The sequence below is a fragment of the Caloenas nicobarica genome, chromosome 1 (genome assembly GCF_036013445.1).
Source record: "Caloenas nicobarica isolate bCalNic1 chromosome 1, bCalNic1.hap1, whole genome shotgun sequence".
Lineage (NCBI taxonomy): Eukaryota > Metazoa > Chordata > Aves > Columbiformes > Columbidae > Caloenas > Caloenas nicobarica.
Window position 1 is genome coordinate 92,653,663 of NC_088245.1, and position 15,111 is coordinate 92,668,773.

A 15,111-nucleotide genomic window follows, 5' to 3' on the forward strand; every position below is an offset into this window, starting at 1 on the left:
CAGATGCTGTAAAGAAGTGGCACTGGTACTCACTGTGCCTTTGCTTCAAGGAGGAGCAATCTAGGCTGCAAATGTGCAAACCAGTGGTGTTGGGTATGTACAATATACTAGCAAAGTGGTAGACAGGTTAGAATTTATACCAGGATAGGATTTTAAGCAAAGCAATAGGGAAAGTATGCACATGTATACCTCAGTTGTTCCTCCTAGTCACAAAAGCTCAGAGGAGTCAAAGAAATTTGCTCAATTTTATGCCCCTTTAAGTGAGGGAATACTAAAACCATTGTTATTTCCAGTCTTAAAACTATGATAGCATCATGTGAGAAGTATAATTCATGTAAGTTCCTTCAGAAGAGCCAAAAACCTCTCACAAAAGAGCCTAAAATGAACAGTAGTACGTTCATAGTAAATTATACTTTAACAGTAAGCTAAAATCAGAACAGCCACGAACATTTATAAACACACAATTGTCCACAATACCTTGGTGGTATCAGAAAGCAATTCAATCCAATATAGTTCTTTGAACAACAGCACTTTCTGTAAAACCTAAACTATGTAGCATTGAAGAAAAGAGCAAATCCTGCTACATGAGTGTAAAGTATAACTGTGTGATGTTCCATTTTCCCCCTTCCCTGTAGTCTGTAAATAGTTTGAAACAATCAATGCACTATCTGTGCATCTCTGCTAACTTGAGGGAAAAGGACGCAGGATGTCAAAGTAAAAGTTAACAGAAACAGATGAGAACAGTAGAATTCCATAAGCGAGAATGGATCACCAGGCTACTCTCAAAATGCAGTATTAAGATACTTAGCTAATAGTAAGAAAACTAGTATTACACTGGGGCTACAGTCTACTCTTGACAAAGTGTTTTAACGCATTACATTTCAGAATCTCAAAATGCAGAAACTAATTCAATAAGACAAAAAGCAAACAAACTTTACATCAACATTCTAGCATCACTCCATAATGCTCAACTTGAGGAAAGAGTATGCAAAGGACAATATTTTGAACATTATAGTTTCCTGAAGTCAGAAACAAAGCACCTGAATTAGAGATTATTAACATTTAATTTTTAAGTTCAGAAGATGTGTTGATTCTCTCTCGGAGAAAAAATAAATGATGCATTTTGTCTCAGAATTAAAAACATTGGACAATGTTATATAGCAAATAAAGTAAAACATAGGTGAGAGGACATGAAATACAGTCTGAGAAGGTTAGTATAGAAATGTGAAATACTTTTACATGTTTACCTGACAGGTTCCTGCCACCGTTTTAACCAGCTGCAGCAATTGGCCATTAGACTGAACATCCCTCTTCACTAGCCATCTAGAGCCATGAAAGCTACAGAAACAACATGGACAGGCCAGCACAACCCAAGACGACTGGAAGAGAGATTGCAGATGCCAGATGATGTCTTGTCACTGCTAGCAAGAGAAGAAAGAAAAAAGGCATAGTTAGCTCCTATGTATAACCAAGGTAAGGCATTTCCCTAGCAGCAGCCTCACCGTTCAAAGTGGGCCATATTCAGTCAGCCCCGCGACAGTCTCATTATATGTTTCACTTTTGCATCCTATCACACTCCATCTGCTCCCACTTTACATACCTGGGCAGCAACAACACAGTAATCGTACAAAATAATAATGCAAGACCACAGCATATACGGAAACCTGCAAGTTTGAGCAGTAAGACACATCAAGCTATGAAATTCCAGTGCTTGCCTTGCTAACACATCCCACAGCTCTGCTGACAGACAGAAAATAAGACCAACTTCAAGCATGAGTAAGGCTTGTAAGAACAGAAGAGGATAAGGTATTAAAAGCAAAGGATGTCCTACCTGTTAAGTATATTCATTTAACTGTCAATTTATTTTACACAAAAAGATCCCACAACAAGGAAACTGGGTTCTCTAGTGAGTACTTTGAGGAACTGGCAACTTGATATCTAGTAATTTTCACTAAACAGAAGTATCATGTACTTCCATCATTCTACAGTCCCACTTTCTACTCCTCAAGCAGGAGGAAGCAACAGATGACATTCCTCTTTATGATGTTCCTCTGTATAACAAAACAGAGAGTGCGATCATGTGCACATTTATTTCTCTGTATGCACACTTAGCTATGAAACAGAAAAACTTACACAAACCATGCAGTCAAGTGCACAAAGATGCAAAAGGTTTAAAACTCCCTTAGTTACTCAGCTACAACAATCCTACTGCAAACAACAGTAGATGCCCACAAAGGCGTTTTGCCAGCAAGCTTTCGGCAATTTTACTTCACAAGTTCAAATCTACAACCTCCCTGGTAGGACGATGTACCGAGTCTGGCTGCTACTTTCTTCACAGCAGCCTGTGGTGCTATGCTTTGTATTTTTGGCTAAAACACTGCTAACACACAAATATTTTGGCTATTACTGGACATGCTCATACAGCATCAAGGCTTGCTTTCCCTCTTCTTCCCCCAGCCAGTAGGCAAGAGGTTGGGAGGGGACACAGTCAGCCCCAACTGATCAAAGGAATATTCCATAGCATATGACAAGCTCAGCAAAAAAACAGCTCAAGGAGGAAGAGAGAATGTTCACGGTTGTCTTCCCAAGCAGCCATTAAGCATGCTGAGTCCCTGCTTTCCAGAAAGGGGCTGAACATCTGCCCACTGATGGGAAGCAGTGATTTATTCCTCTTTTTGTTCTGCTTGAGCATGCAGCTTTTGCTTTCCCCATTAAGCTGCCGTTATCTCTATCCACAATTCTTCTCATCTTCCTTCTATCTTCTCCCCATCCTGCGGGAGACAGGAGTGAGAAAGTCACTGTGGGCGCGTTTAGCTGTTGGGCAGGGCCAACCCACCACCCACCTTCTCAATGGCAACATGTGGCTAAAGATAATGACAGCTTTGATCTGAGCATGTTATAGTTGATAATTGGCAGGCCCTTGTGCTGGTCACTGAGCTTGCTTACTTTACTGCATATTAGAGTCCAGTGCTTGTTAGTGGCTGGAAAAGGCTGTTCGGATTGCTTCTCCCTTGGGAAAGGGCAAAGCCATTTGTGGGATCACGTCTGCTCAAGCGCACTTGGTGGGTGGTGTGGCAGCATAGGGAAATCCAATGTGTATCTCAAGATTTAAACTTGGAGGAAAATAACCCATATTTGAGTTGTGAGCAGAGTACAGCAGGAACCACTTGAACTAAAGGAGGACAAGCCTTGTGAGGAACCAACTGAGTGTGGCAGTGACTCAACCCAAGTGGGGCTTGGCACCCAACAGTCCAACATGCCACTTCCCCTACCCTGAGTGACCACCGCCAGAGATGGAATCCAAGTCATCAACTCTTCTTATTCAGAGAAAGGGCATAGCAGGGGCTCTGGAATAGGGGAATAATATCCATGCAAATGTCATGGGACAGGGGATGCTGGTTAAGGACATACCAATCTCTCCTCCAGAGATTATCACAACCTTTGCAGAAGGAACGTGCACTACCACCTCAGCTCATAGGCTCATATCATCTTAGCTCTCATTTTGATCAGCAGCTTAAGCTAAAGAAACAACTGGATTCATATCAGAGCAGCTGAGACGTAGACAGATATTCCCTACACTAACTTGCCTACATTAGCAGATTAACTGAGAGTTGTGACACTTTGAATTACCACAGCAAGTTTCCTGAAGATTGTTTCTCAAAACTCCTTTTTTTTAAACAAATAAATTCCTTTTATATTTTAAATTATAACTAACCTCAAACCAAGGTAATTTCAAATTATGAGGAAAACTGAATAATTAAAGATTATAACAACTTTCCAAAGCTGTCATCTTCCCAATCTAGGCAAATAAAAGTAGAAAACGATATGAGGAACTATCCCTAACAAACATATTTTGTCCCTGAAGAACTATGATCGTTTCAATAATTTATACAGGCAGGAACTGAGAACTCCTCCTGATCTTATGAAGTAATGTATTCAAGGATGCCTTTGTGTGGATCTGTCATCATTCAATATCAGAAACAGGTCAGATGTCTTCCACAGCAGAGGCAACAGGTACTCTTTAAATATTTATACTCCATTATATAAGAGCACCCATGAATAGCTTCTCCACAGGAGAACTTAGTTTATGAAGAATAGAGAAGTTCCTAAAAAAGAGAGCAAGATGATTACAACTATGACAAGTATTACAATTGGGCTCTGAAGAATCCAAATAAAAAAACCCCAAAACATCAAACCCAAAAAAACCCAAAAAAGCAACAACAGAAAAACAAACGAACAAACCAAAAACCCCAAGCAACCAACCAACCAACACCTCAAAACCACACCACATGCAGTGGAATATGGTGCCTCAACCCACAAGAAAGAATGAACTAAGCTAACTTTGAGAACATAGCTACACAAACTTTCAGCATTTTGCTGAAAAGCAAAATGTAACAGCTCAATGAACAATGCACTAACAAAAACTTAACATTTTCAGTGCCTGAGCATCATCACAGAACAATTCCCATCGCATATTATACAGATTGTCTAGCCTTACAAATTGTCACAAAATTGCTCTAAAGAGCAGATATGACTCATAGCATTCAAAAGAGATTCCCGAAATGAAGAAAATTTGAAATGAAAAAAATTTCTTAAAGAGTGAAGAGTGCAGGATGACCATATCATAGCAGAGGAACCTTGTTTAAATACAAAACCCTAAAGGGCGTGGGTAGGAGGTGACAAATAAGATAACTTTCCAAAACATGCCACTATTGGAGGAAAGGGTACTTCAAGATGGCTGAGAAAAATATGGTAAAGAGGCAAGGCACATTGTGTGATGTTATTTTTAGAGACTTGGTCTCTGAAATATGTATGGAACACGTTATATATATTTTATACATTGAGTTAAGAACATTCAGAAGTTGTTCCAGATATCCTGTCAGCTTGCACTCTTTAAGCTTGTTAAGGTGAAGCAAAACCAACATGCCCATGAGCTCAGAAGTATGTAAAACTGCGTAGTTAAGCCAGTATACCATTTATATAGCAGGTCAGCACAAGTGTCAAGGACTAATAATGTCAAAGAACCCAATTTTAGGTAAGAGAACAGAAAAAGTGTACTACGGAGACTAAGAAAAACATGACAGATAACTGCACTTAATGCTCTAGATTAAGATCAATAGCTACTTAGCAGCCTGTATGTTATGTCATCCAAAGTACTGGGTACCAGCAAGTCCAACATCTAAAGTCATTTAACAAATAAGCTCATTTACTTCCATATAAAAATACAAAACAAGTACATTTTACACATTTCATTGTCAGAGTTTATGTTAAATGTTCTGCCTTTGGTAGAGAGTTTTTTCAGTCATATCAAGCTCTCACTTTCTTTAAAATAATTAAACAATTTAAAGTTGATCATCCTCATAAAGTTTAATTATTTAACTTCCTACTGTGATGTTCCTGACCTGACTTGTTTTAATTTTAACTGTAAGAATACAGTATTCAAGTTGTATTACCGTTATATTCTGAACAGCAAATCAAGTGACTGAACAGTGAAGAAGGCATATTCAGCAAAAATCTACTGCCAAAATTGCAGTGTTGTGAACAAGTGCATGAAATACAAGCGAAAACTATAATGTCTTGAAAGACTGAAGCACACAGTTGTCTGTGAGAAATAGCCCCAGGACCACAAGTTCTTCTGTAAAGAAATGTTACTCCAAGAACAGCAGTTCAAGCAAGTTTCCACACTTTCCAGCCATGTTCCTACCACTCTTGAGTTTCCAAAAAAAAGTAGCAGCCCTAGAACCAGACTTCGGTTGAGGCATGTTTCGTTTGCTTGTCTCTTCCACTGTACGAGTACTAGCTTTCGTTTTACGAAAATCAACATTTCAGAGAAAATCTACTTTCTGTTACTTAAACACACGCAGGCTGCCAAACACCCACAGCCCGACGCTGCCGCTGCGGACACACAACGATGTTTTTGATAGGGCGAGACTGGAGCGGAGCTGGAAGACACTCGACTCGAGCTCCGCCAGCCGGGAGCCGGGCAGGACGCTTGGCCCGACCCTGCCGGGACGACGCCTCCACCGCGGCGACCTCACCTGCCGGCCCGCCCGGGAGATGCCCCAGCCCCGCCTAAAGCAGGCTCACCCCGGGCCCTCCCCAGAGGCGCAAGCACCTGAAGACCTCCCACCTCGCCCGTTTCCCGCGGCGCCGCCGGCAGCCCGCCGCACACGCCGCTGCTGGAAGCACAGGCCTCGGGCGAGCCGCACAGCCAGCCGCTTCACACCAGCAACCGCGGCGGCCGGCAGCCCCCCGCAGCCGCCGCCGCCTGCGCGCCCTCGTCCCCGCCCGGCGGCACTTACCGGTCGCTCAGCGGACACGCGAGGCGATAAGGCCCGAGCGCTAACGGCTCCGCGCCGCCCGCCCGAGCCGCAGGGGCCTCCGCGTCTCGCAGCCCGTCCCCGCCACGGCGGCGGGACTGGCGTTGCTCCGGGCGACGGGAAGCCGCGGCCGAACGCGGGGAGGTGCAGGCGGCGGCAGCGGAGCGCCGCTCAGCTCCGCCGCGCCGGGCCCGACGCGCAGCGGCTCCGGGGACACGTGACCGGCGCCCAGCTCAAGCGAAGCCTCCCATTGGTGGAAACCGAGATCTCCGAGGCAGTGGGGACGCTTAACCACGCCGGTAACCCATGGTTACCGCTAACGGACCACGGGAAGGGACAAACTTGTCGGCATCAAAGGAGCGCGAAGACGGGCAACAGCAAAGTTCGGATGGTGATGAGCGAGAAGGCCGGCCCGCGGATAACCAATAGGAACGGGGGGCTCCCTCGGTGCCTGAGGCGGATCAGCCAATCAGCGAGGGCAGAGCGTTTCCTCGGGTCCCCCCGGCCGAAAGTGAACAACTGCGCTACCCTACAGCAATGCCCGCCGCCGTGCTGCCGGGCCCGCTTCGCTCCTCTCTCGCTGGTGCGAAGCCCTCCTTGGTTTGCGCCCTCTCGCGATCTGTCCGCGGCGTCCCGATAGACACTCCCCAGGAGGATGCCCGCAGAACCCCCTGTGCCCGGCTGCTGCGGCCGCCGCCCCTCGGGGCGTCCCGGCCGCGGGTCGGGAGCGAACCCCTCTCGTCCCCGCAGCGCTGCCCCCGGCGCCATGGTGACGCTCCCGCAGGGCAAAGCCGCCCGGACACAGCCCGGCCTACCCCCCGCCCCGCTGCCCCTCCCTCCCGCCCCCAGAGGCTCGCCCGGCCTCGCTGCCCCGGCCGCGGCGCAGAGGAGCCGCCGCGCAGTCACGGCGCCGTCCCCGGTCCCAGCCGCCCCCCGGTAGCGATGAGGCCGCGGGGCAGGCGGTGCCTCCCGCTGCTCGCGGGCCTGGCGGTGGCCATCGCCCTCGCGGAGGCCGCGACCTGTGAGTGAGGCGAGGCGGGAGGGCTGGGGCGCGAGCAGGGCCGGGGCGCGCGGGCGGAGTCCGTTAGCCCCACTCGCGCTCACAACCGCCCACCCTTGAGGGCCGGGGGCGCCGGGGCCGCCCGCGGCGACCTGCTGGCCGGGGGGCCGGCGCCGTTCCCCCTGGGAGTGGGGACGGGGGTGCGGCAGGCGGCCGCCTCAGCACCGGGGCGAGGGGCGGCCCTCCCCACCCGTCCGGCGCATCGCGTCTCTCCCTCCCCGGGTAGGTGGCACCGAGCCGCCGCCTTGGTGGAGCGCCTTGATCCCCGTCGGTTTTGGCCGCTCTCTCGAAGCCAGTGGTTACTGTTAGGGCAGCTGAGCGGTAACTCGGAGGCTGGTCGCGGCTGGGAAGATGTTTGCGGCCGAAACGCAGCTCTGCAGCTCGGGGGAAAGTGTTGCCTTCAAACCGCGCTTGATTCGCTTGGAAGCAAAACGCTCGATAGATCATGGGCTCAGGAGAGTGGCATTATTGTGGAGTCCGGGCAAGCAGCCCTGACTCTCTTGATGAGTTCAGAAGTAGGTAAGAACTACGTGTTCTCTCATTTAAATTTTAAAAAAATCAAAGCTTATGTCTTTGATGTGCAAGTCTTTGAGCTTAGTACTAAAGGAAGACGATATGTACCTGGAAAAGCAGAATTGCAGCTCAAAGTAAGCCTGTTTCTGACGTGTTTTACTAATGATTAAACAGGCAGAAGAGAAACCTAATGTTTGCTATTCAGACTTCTGTTTGAATGCTAGGGATTCCAACTACGAAGAGAGCAGTAAGGAAAGATGAAAGTTCATTTTATAACTTATTTTTTAACAAATCATAAAAATAAAACTTCTGATAAATGTTTTGTCACATTATTTTCTCCTGTTTTAATCACATTTTCTGTTCCATTTTTTCCCCCTCACTGCATGCTTTGTCAGTTCTCTCTTTTATGAACAGTGGGAAATCAGAAATTGTCCTACTCGTGCAAAATTTCTGTGGTCCCTGTAGTCCGGTTACCTATCCCTGGCTCTGAACAATGCCAGAGATTTCTGGGATGGGGAAAAAAAAACATAAAGCAGAAAGATCTTAATAATGCAGATTATACTATTCAATGATCATAATGGAAAGGCGCCTCTTTGCAAGTCTTAGTGCAACTGTGTTTGGTCCAACATCCAGTAAGGGACAAGTTTTGGAAAATATGGAGGAGAAACAGGCAAACATTAACAGGTGGTTTGCCTCATTTTGTTGGCAGCATAAAGCTTGTGTCACTGATGGGCATTTTGGAAGTCTCCAGTCACTGGAACTGTGGAGCTGATTGCAATATAACAGCTATACAAATAAGATGACGCCACTTTGTACAGTGGCATCACATTTCCTTTTTATTCAGTTCATTGAGTCTTCTGAGTTTCTGGGAGAGAGCACTTGTAGGCTACGATTGGGTATTAGGTTAGCAGCTCTAAGCTATGTTTAACTAGCCCACTTAAGGCAGGTTTATAGTTGCATCTGCACTACAAAACAGCTGTAAAGCAACACTGAATCTCATCCTCTCCCCTCAGTTTTTTTCTTTTTCAGTAGCATTACTTTTAAACAGGTACTTGACAAGTAATCACTACACTGTGTCTTTACAACATCTGTTGAATCATAAGGCTATTGAATTCCATAAGGCTACAGTGATAATCAAATAAACACAGAGTTCATTAAGGGTTAACTATTGCTTTGGCAGGCTCAGAGGTGGGCTGGAGTTTCCTGTAATCAAACCGGCAGCAGTAGCAGTGAGGATTTTTTTTTTTTTTAATATAAAGGTCCCACCATAATCTTTGCAAAGAGAAACCAGTTGAATAAATACGCTAATTCTGTGCATGAAAAATGAAATATTTGAAATAAAAATATAGAATAAAAATATAGAATTTGCATTGATTTACATGTTTTATTTAAAATCAAAAGTCATAGGAAGTCAGCTTAGGAGAAGGCTGAACTGCTGTGATGTAGGGGAATAGACCTGTTTCTGTTACCTCACTGTATTGAAAACATGAGGTGGGCAGTGTTATATCTGGTGTAACGTCCTCAAGAACATTGCACACGCTTGGAATTTTCTTGTGCTTTGTTTGCTGAAAAACTGTGTCAAAATAAGAGTGATGTTAAAAAAAGATAGTCACCTGTGAATTAGGCCTCATCTACACCATAAAGCCTCTGCCTCAAAGCTGTGTCAACATGATTATGCTAGTAGTAACCTTCAACATAAACAAAATGAGCAGGTGGAATGCTGTTTTACTATTTTGTTGTCACTCCAGTTGCCTCAGAACAGATAGAATTTCTCTGTCCTTCTTATTAGTCTGCTTTTATGTAATGACAAATACAGCCATTTACCTAAATGAATTAAGGTGACACTGCTAGCAACATTTGGTGATAAATAATCAAAACATTTTTCTGCTTTCCAGTGCAGTTAGGGCTCAGAAGAGCTCTCATGAGGCCCTTCTTGTCCTGTCATCTCACTGTGCTTTTTGCGAATCTCCCAGCAGATAATATCTTAATGGTCAGCTGATGGATTGAGACAAAAGGTCTATGAGATCCGCAGTTGGAGCAGTTCATTGCTCCTCCTAGCAGCAGTTTCCAATTCGTTTCAAAGTGCTGTATGAGAGATATGTAACAACAAGAGGATCAAAATCCAGCTCTTGAAATACATTAACAGCCCTTGAGTTGTACTTATGGCATACCTTAAGATTTGTAAAAGTGACAAAAAGTAGCGGAGGAAAACAGATTTGAGTAATTTCTTTTATGCCAAGAATTTTTGAAAGTGGGGGCCCAGAAAGTAAGGTAAGACTTCTCTGAGCAGTTTTCTTGAGGATCAGTCTTCACCTTACAGAGTTCTTTCTATTCTCCAGTAAAAGCCCCACATAGATCAACATGTAAAGAAGAAGAAACAAATCCTCAAATATTTAGTATATATACTTAGTGGTGAAGGGCACAAGGTGGCTGCGCCTTGCATTTCTAAGCAACTTGCTGATTGCTCTCTGAGAGAAAGGTATGCTTCAAAACTTTGGAGATGTGCTCTAGTATGTCCACCTTATGCTCAAGGAATAATGCCTATTAACTTAGTCTTACCAGAATGAAAGCAAGTACATCAATTTGAAGTGACGAGCTTGTCCCACATCAAACGCATTTAGGATGCTGTAGCAGAAAGATTTCTTCAGGTCATTACCCAATGTTGCAGCACTTCAGAGTGCTTCGGTTGTGTTTCCTGTCACTTGATAGAGACGTTTAGTAATGTGTTTAGGATAGTATGGTTTTAGTTACGTCTGTTACCTGAAAGCTATTCTCACTTCAAGTTCTGGGCCTCATTAGCTGCTCTTTCTGATAAGCATTTTAAAGTTTTTCTTTCCCATTAGTGCACAGGTGTTGGGAGGCTGTTCTCTGACACTTGGCTGCTGGCATGTCTCAGAAAGGTGCTCTGGGTTTGAGGTATTGCATGCTCATAAGCAGTACTGCATTGACTAGGTCTGCTTAAATTAATCTTCATAGACTAGTGATGAATACATATGTACACCATATCTGGTTGGCACTGTAGGAGTCACGACCCTCACACAGTTGTGCTAGTCTGAGAGGTTGTGCAAAGGCTGATAAAAGAAGGGCAGGTGTAGAACTGTGGTTCTCCCTAATTAACATATGTCAGCCATGCTCTTTAACCCTATTAGATGGACTTCCTCCAATCTGGTTTTTTCTCAGTCACAGGGTATGCCCAAAAATTAAACTAACGAGGCAGTCTAATTTAGTTGCTGTTCTGTGTTGTGTGCTTTACATAGAAGCAAAGAGACATCTTTTATTTTTAATATCATTTCTCAACTCATTTGTTCATAATGTGTGTAAAAGTCAATAAAGTGACAATAACGAGATACATGAAAATTAGGTAATGACGCATAACATGATGGATCTGAAATACGAAAGCTAGGATTGTATTTTATCTCAGTAATAAGTGAGTGCATTTGTAGGTTGTATGCCTTGATATTTCTCAGGACCTAATTCTCACCTTTTACTTTGTCTTGTTATTTACAGTTCTGAAAAATAAAATAACATTAATTCTAATTACATTTATGTTAATTACACCTCCATCCTTTGAGGTGTTTAAAAGGTGTATAGATTAGGTTCTTAGGGACACATGATTTAGTGCTAGAATTAGGTTATGGTTGGACTCGATGATCTTGAGGGTCTTTTCCAACTGAAATGATTCTATTACATAACAGATAGCCTGATTATACAAGCACATTTTTGGTCTCCTAAGTTAAATAGGATCAGAATATTTACTTTTAGATCACTGAAACATATAAAAGGCTTCACAGCTTTTTTGCACTTACTGGTCACATATCTCACTTTGTAATATCGATAGCTTAAAAAAAAATCTTGTCTGAATATGACATTTAAATTATGCTTCAGGCATAGCATTGCACAAACTTTTTTTGGGTGACTCAGGATTTTTTGTCAGAAACAACTACTCCACAAACAGAAAACAGAATCCTAGGATTTTTTGCCCATTTGCCAAAATGATAGCAAACAGCACCTCCTGAGTAAGAATTTAATTCAGATTTTTGTTTTAGATTCTCGTATTTGTTCAGCGCTTACAGTGTTTTTCAGCTGTTAAAACTAAATAAATAACAACAGAGCTCCTGTGTTTCTACAAAGTTTTATCTCAGCAGTATGCCTCTCAGTTCCTGGTGAGGAAACGGCGAGCAAATTCTTTTATGGAAGAAAGTAAGAAGGGAAATTTAGAAAGAGAGTGCATTGAAGAATTATGCAATAAGGAAGAAGCCAGGGAAATCTTTGAAAATAATCCTGAAACTGTAAGTATCTGATGAATATCTACGAGATAGATAGTAGTTCTTTGCAGAGGGAAGGCTAGAAGTACATAAAATTCACACTGCAAAGCTAAAAAAATCCCACCATGCAGACCAAGAACTGGTTTGAAATCCTTTTGTGTATAGAACCCACACAATTAATAATGAAGACTGTATAAGCAAAGAGAATAGTTGAGTAGATATTATTTTAATTTCAAGTACGGATCACCAGTTTTAGACCACAGTTGTCTGCAAGCATTCCACGTGGGGAAACCCTGTTGGCTTCAATTAAAATTTTACTCAGAGGATGCATGGCAGTGCAGCCCTTTTAATGAGGGGACTAGACATATTGCTGCAAGCTTTTTTCCCAGTTGGGAGAATGCTGTTCTTGCATTCAGTCCCACTGCATATTGTTTAGTATTAGATAAATTTTATTCGGCTTTGTACTACAAAAGGGTCATTACAAAAATGTCGTTAAAACAAGTTCTTGTTTTGCAAAATAAGAATCAGTTCCATGTTCTGCCTTTGATAAAATTCCATCTATTTGGATATTCTGATTGTCAAGATTAAATCGTTACAGTAATCAATAATCATTTGTTTTTAACAATGTCTGGTTTAGTAATGCTTTTCACTTTATTTTGAATTAATTGCATGCAAGATGTTCAACCTCTGCAGGGGTTTTTGTTTATTTTAGTGTGACAAGGGGAAATAAGGGAGGCTGCTCTGCATCCAGTAACAACATTGGGCAAGATATTCCCATTCAAAGAGACAGTTTTCAAAGTCATTTTGACACCAATTTAATTTTCATTTCCTTCATTTTGAAAAGTGTCCAGTTCAATGCAGTATCTTAATCTCTCCAGTGAGCCTTGTGTTTAGTAAGTAATCTGCTGCCTTAGCCTAAATAGTTATAATATAGAAAACTTGTTCTATATTCTATGAGTCAAAATGACTTTTTCTTTTTTGCTTCTTTTACAGTTATAAACAAAAGATATTTTAGAACATATTCAGTAATATATTTTAACTACAGTTCTATCTACCTTACATTTTTCTTACTCTTTATTTCTCTTCTCTTTTTGCAGGAGTATTTTTATCCCAAATATTTAAGTAAGTACAAAAAACCCGAACAACTCTAGTATATCATTTACTCATCTTCTAATTTAGGTAATACTGGTTTCGTTAATCTGCCCATAGCGCCTGAATGATTTCCTTGCTGATTATAATGCATAGTAGCTCCTAGGCAGTTCTGTCTGCTTAGATCCTAGCAGAGGCACTCAGAAGGTTGGTCTGTGATCAGCTGTCCTTAATATGCCCAGACAAGTTTTCTAATTCAAGCTGTGAGAACAGACTCTTTGAAGATGCTATGCATAAGCTGTTGTAATTTCGGTCTAAATGAGTGTTTATATCATAAGCAGATTGTGTGGGTTTGCATTTGCAGGCTGCCTTGCCTCCCATCGAGCAGGGGTTTTCAGGGTTACTGCAGTTACTCCAGATTCTCCAGATGACCTGAGGGTTTGTGTCAATGGTAAGTGCTGCTGTTAGATACTCTACCCGATGCACTCAGTACCTAATGCACACATGTACATGGCTAAAAAGCAGTTCACATAGGCAAAAAAAGGGATCGATCTCCGTTTAACTCAGGCAAACTCAGTTATCTGGAGCAGAAATTGACAAAAAATATTAGGTGAGACGGAGCATTTTCAGAGCAAGTGATGTGACTGTTTTTAACTTTCTAAATCATGCTGGAAAAGAAATGTAATTAACTGCAAAATGGAAGGCAGAATTTTTCTGGAAACACAGAAGACTGTCCTACACCAACCCCATTATGTCCTCTGTATTCTACCATGTCTTTAATACTTATGCCTGACTCTTTGCATCTAGCAAGTGCTGTTCTGTCAGTTACAGGAAGGGACCATCTGGTTAATTATCCTTTCTACCACTCTTTGGTCCACTGTAGCCCTTCATGAAGTGCGTAACATTACCAGCTGAAAAATTCAAACATTAGCTGGAAAACATTGTCATTGACTCCAGATGCAAGAAAGTCACAAAGCATGAAGCTTGTGACTCTGCTCAAATATTTTATTTTTTATGCCGATACATTCGTAAGTCCCGTGTGAATTCTTTTTTTTTCTAGTAAATTCACAGGAAGCAATCTGTACCGTATTTCTTATTTGTCACATTTTAAACATCTCTCTAAATCTGTTAAACCTTTATAGCCTGTTTACATCAAAGAAGCTTTTAGTTAGTTTGGATAGGAATACTTATCCTTAACCGTCTGACACTGTTTTTGTTATTAAGAGCAACAGAAGACAAAAATATCTTTAATAATTACACTGCGCATGGTCATGGATGAACATGTTTTCCAGATCACTTGACCTGCGCAACTGCTGTCCCAAACTAAAGTGTACTCTGATTCATATCAGTCTATCTCAGTCTCATTAGAGGTCCTGGAAGGAAAGGATTTTTCAGAATTGTGTAAATGTGCAGTTTTTGTGTATTACCCAGTGAAAGCAACTAGTTTACGTGATAGTCATTGTATTTCCTCATTTGGGTTCACATTACAAAATCAAATTAAAAAGAAAAAAAGTTACTATTGCTCAGTCACTGGGATAAAGGAGAGGTAAAGAGGGTATACATAAAATTTGCAAGTGTTGCTAAGGCTTAAGTGTTCAAATAAATTTATGCACATTTCTGGAAAGGAGCTACTGCTGAGAAAATGGAATTTAAAATTCTCATTAAAACTATATAGCAATTTTTAAAAAATGTTTTCATTGAGACAAATATTTTATTATATTAACAGGTTTTTTTTAAATTATTGTTTTTAAAATTATGTATTTCTGAACATATTGATCCAAATTGTTTTGATATTGTCAAAATGAAAAATGAAAATTTCATAATTATAAATAATAAAATAATAATAGGTACTTTTTAATAATAA

At 42.2% G+C, this 15,111-nt stretch overlaps 2 protein-coding genes across 7 annotated transcripts in view; one reads left to right on the forward strand and one right to left on the reverse strand.

Moving 5' to 3' along the window:
• Nucleotides 1-6,508, reverse strand: part of ARL13B (ADP ribosylation factor like GTPase 13B) — a 52,119-nt gene extending 45,611 nt beyond the window's left edge. For 3 of the 5 annotated variants that reach the window (XM_065638578.1, XM_065638599.1, XM_065638609.1), the window contains exons 1-2: nt 6,303-6,508; nt 1,248-1,421 (exon numbers count right to left, since the gene is read on the reverse strand). In XM_065638578.1, coding sequence (XP_065494650.1) covers nt 1,248-1,306 — 59 coding nt within the window. In that variant the 5' untranslated portion in view covers nt 1,307-1,421; nt 6,303-6,508. Of the gene's footprint in view, nt 1-1,247; nt 1,422-6,302 lie in introns of those variants that run through there. The other 2 variants (XM_065638590.1, XM_065638618.1) reach the window with 2 other exon arrangements.
• Nucleotides 6,509-7,174: 666 nt separating this feature from the next.
• Nucleotides 7,175-15,111, forward strand: part of PROS1 (protein S) — a 34,639-nt gene continuing 26,702 nt past the window's right edge. The window contains exons 1-4 of one of the 2 annotated variants that reach the window (XM_065657081.1): nt 7,175-7,341; nt 12,025-12,182; nt 13,256-13,280; nt 13,612-13,698. In XM_065657081.1, the coding sequence (XP_065513153.1) occupies nt 7,263-7,341; nt 12,025-12,182; nt 13,256-13,280; nt 13,612-13,698 (349 nt within the window). In that variant the 5' untranslated portion in view covers nt 7,175-7,262. Of the gene's footprint in view, nt 7,900-12,024; nt 12,183-13,255; nt 13,281-13,611; nt 13,699-15,111 lie in introns of both variants that reach the window. The other variant, XM_065657091.1, reaches the window with a different exon arrangement.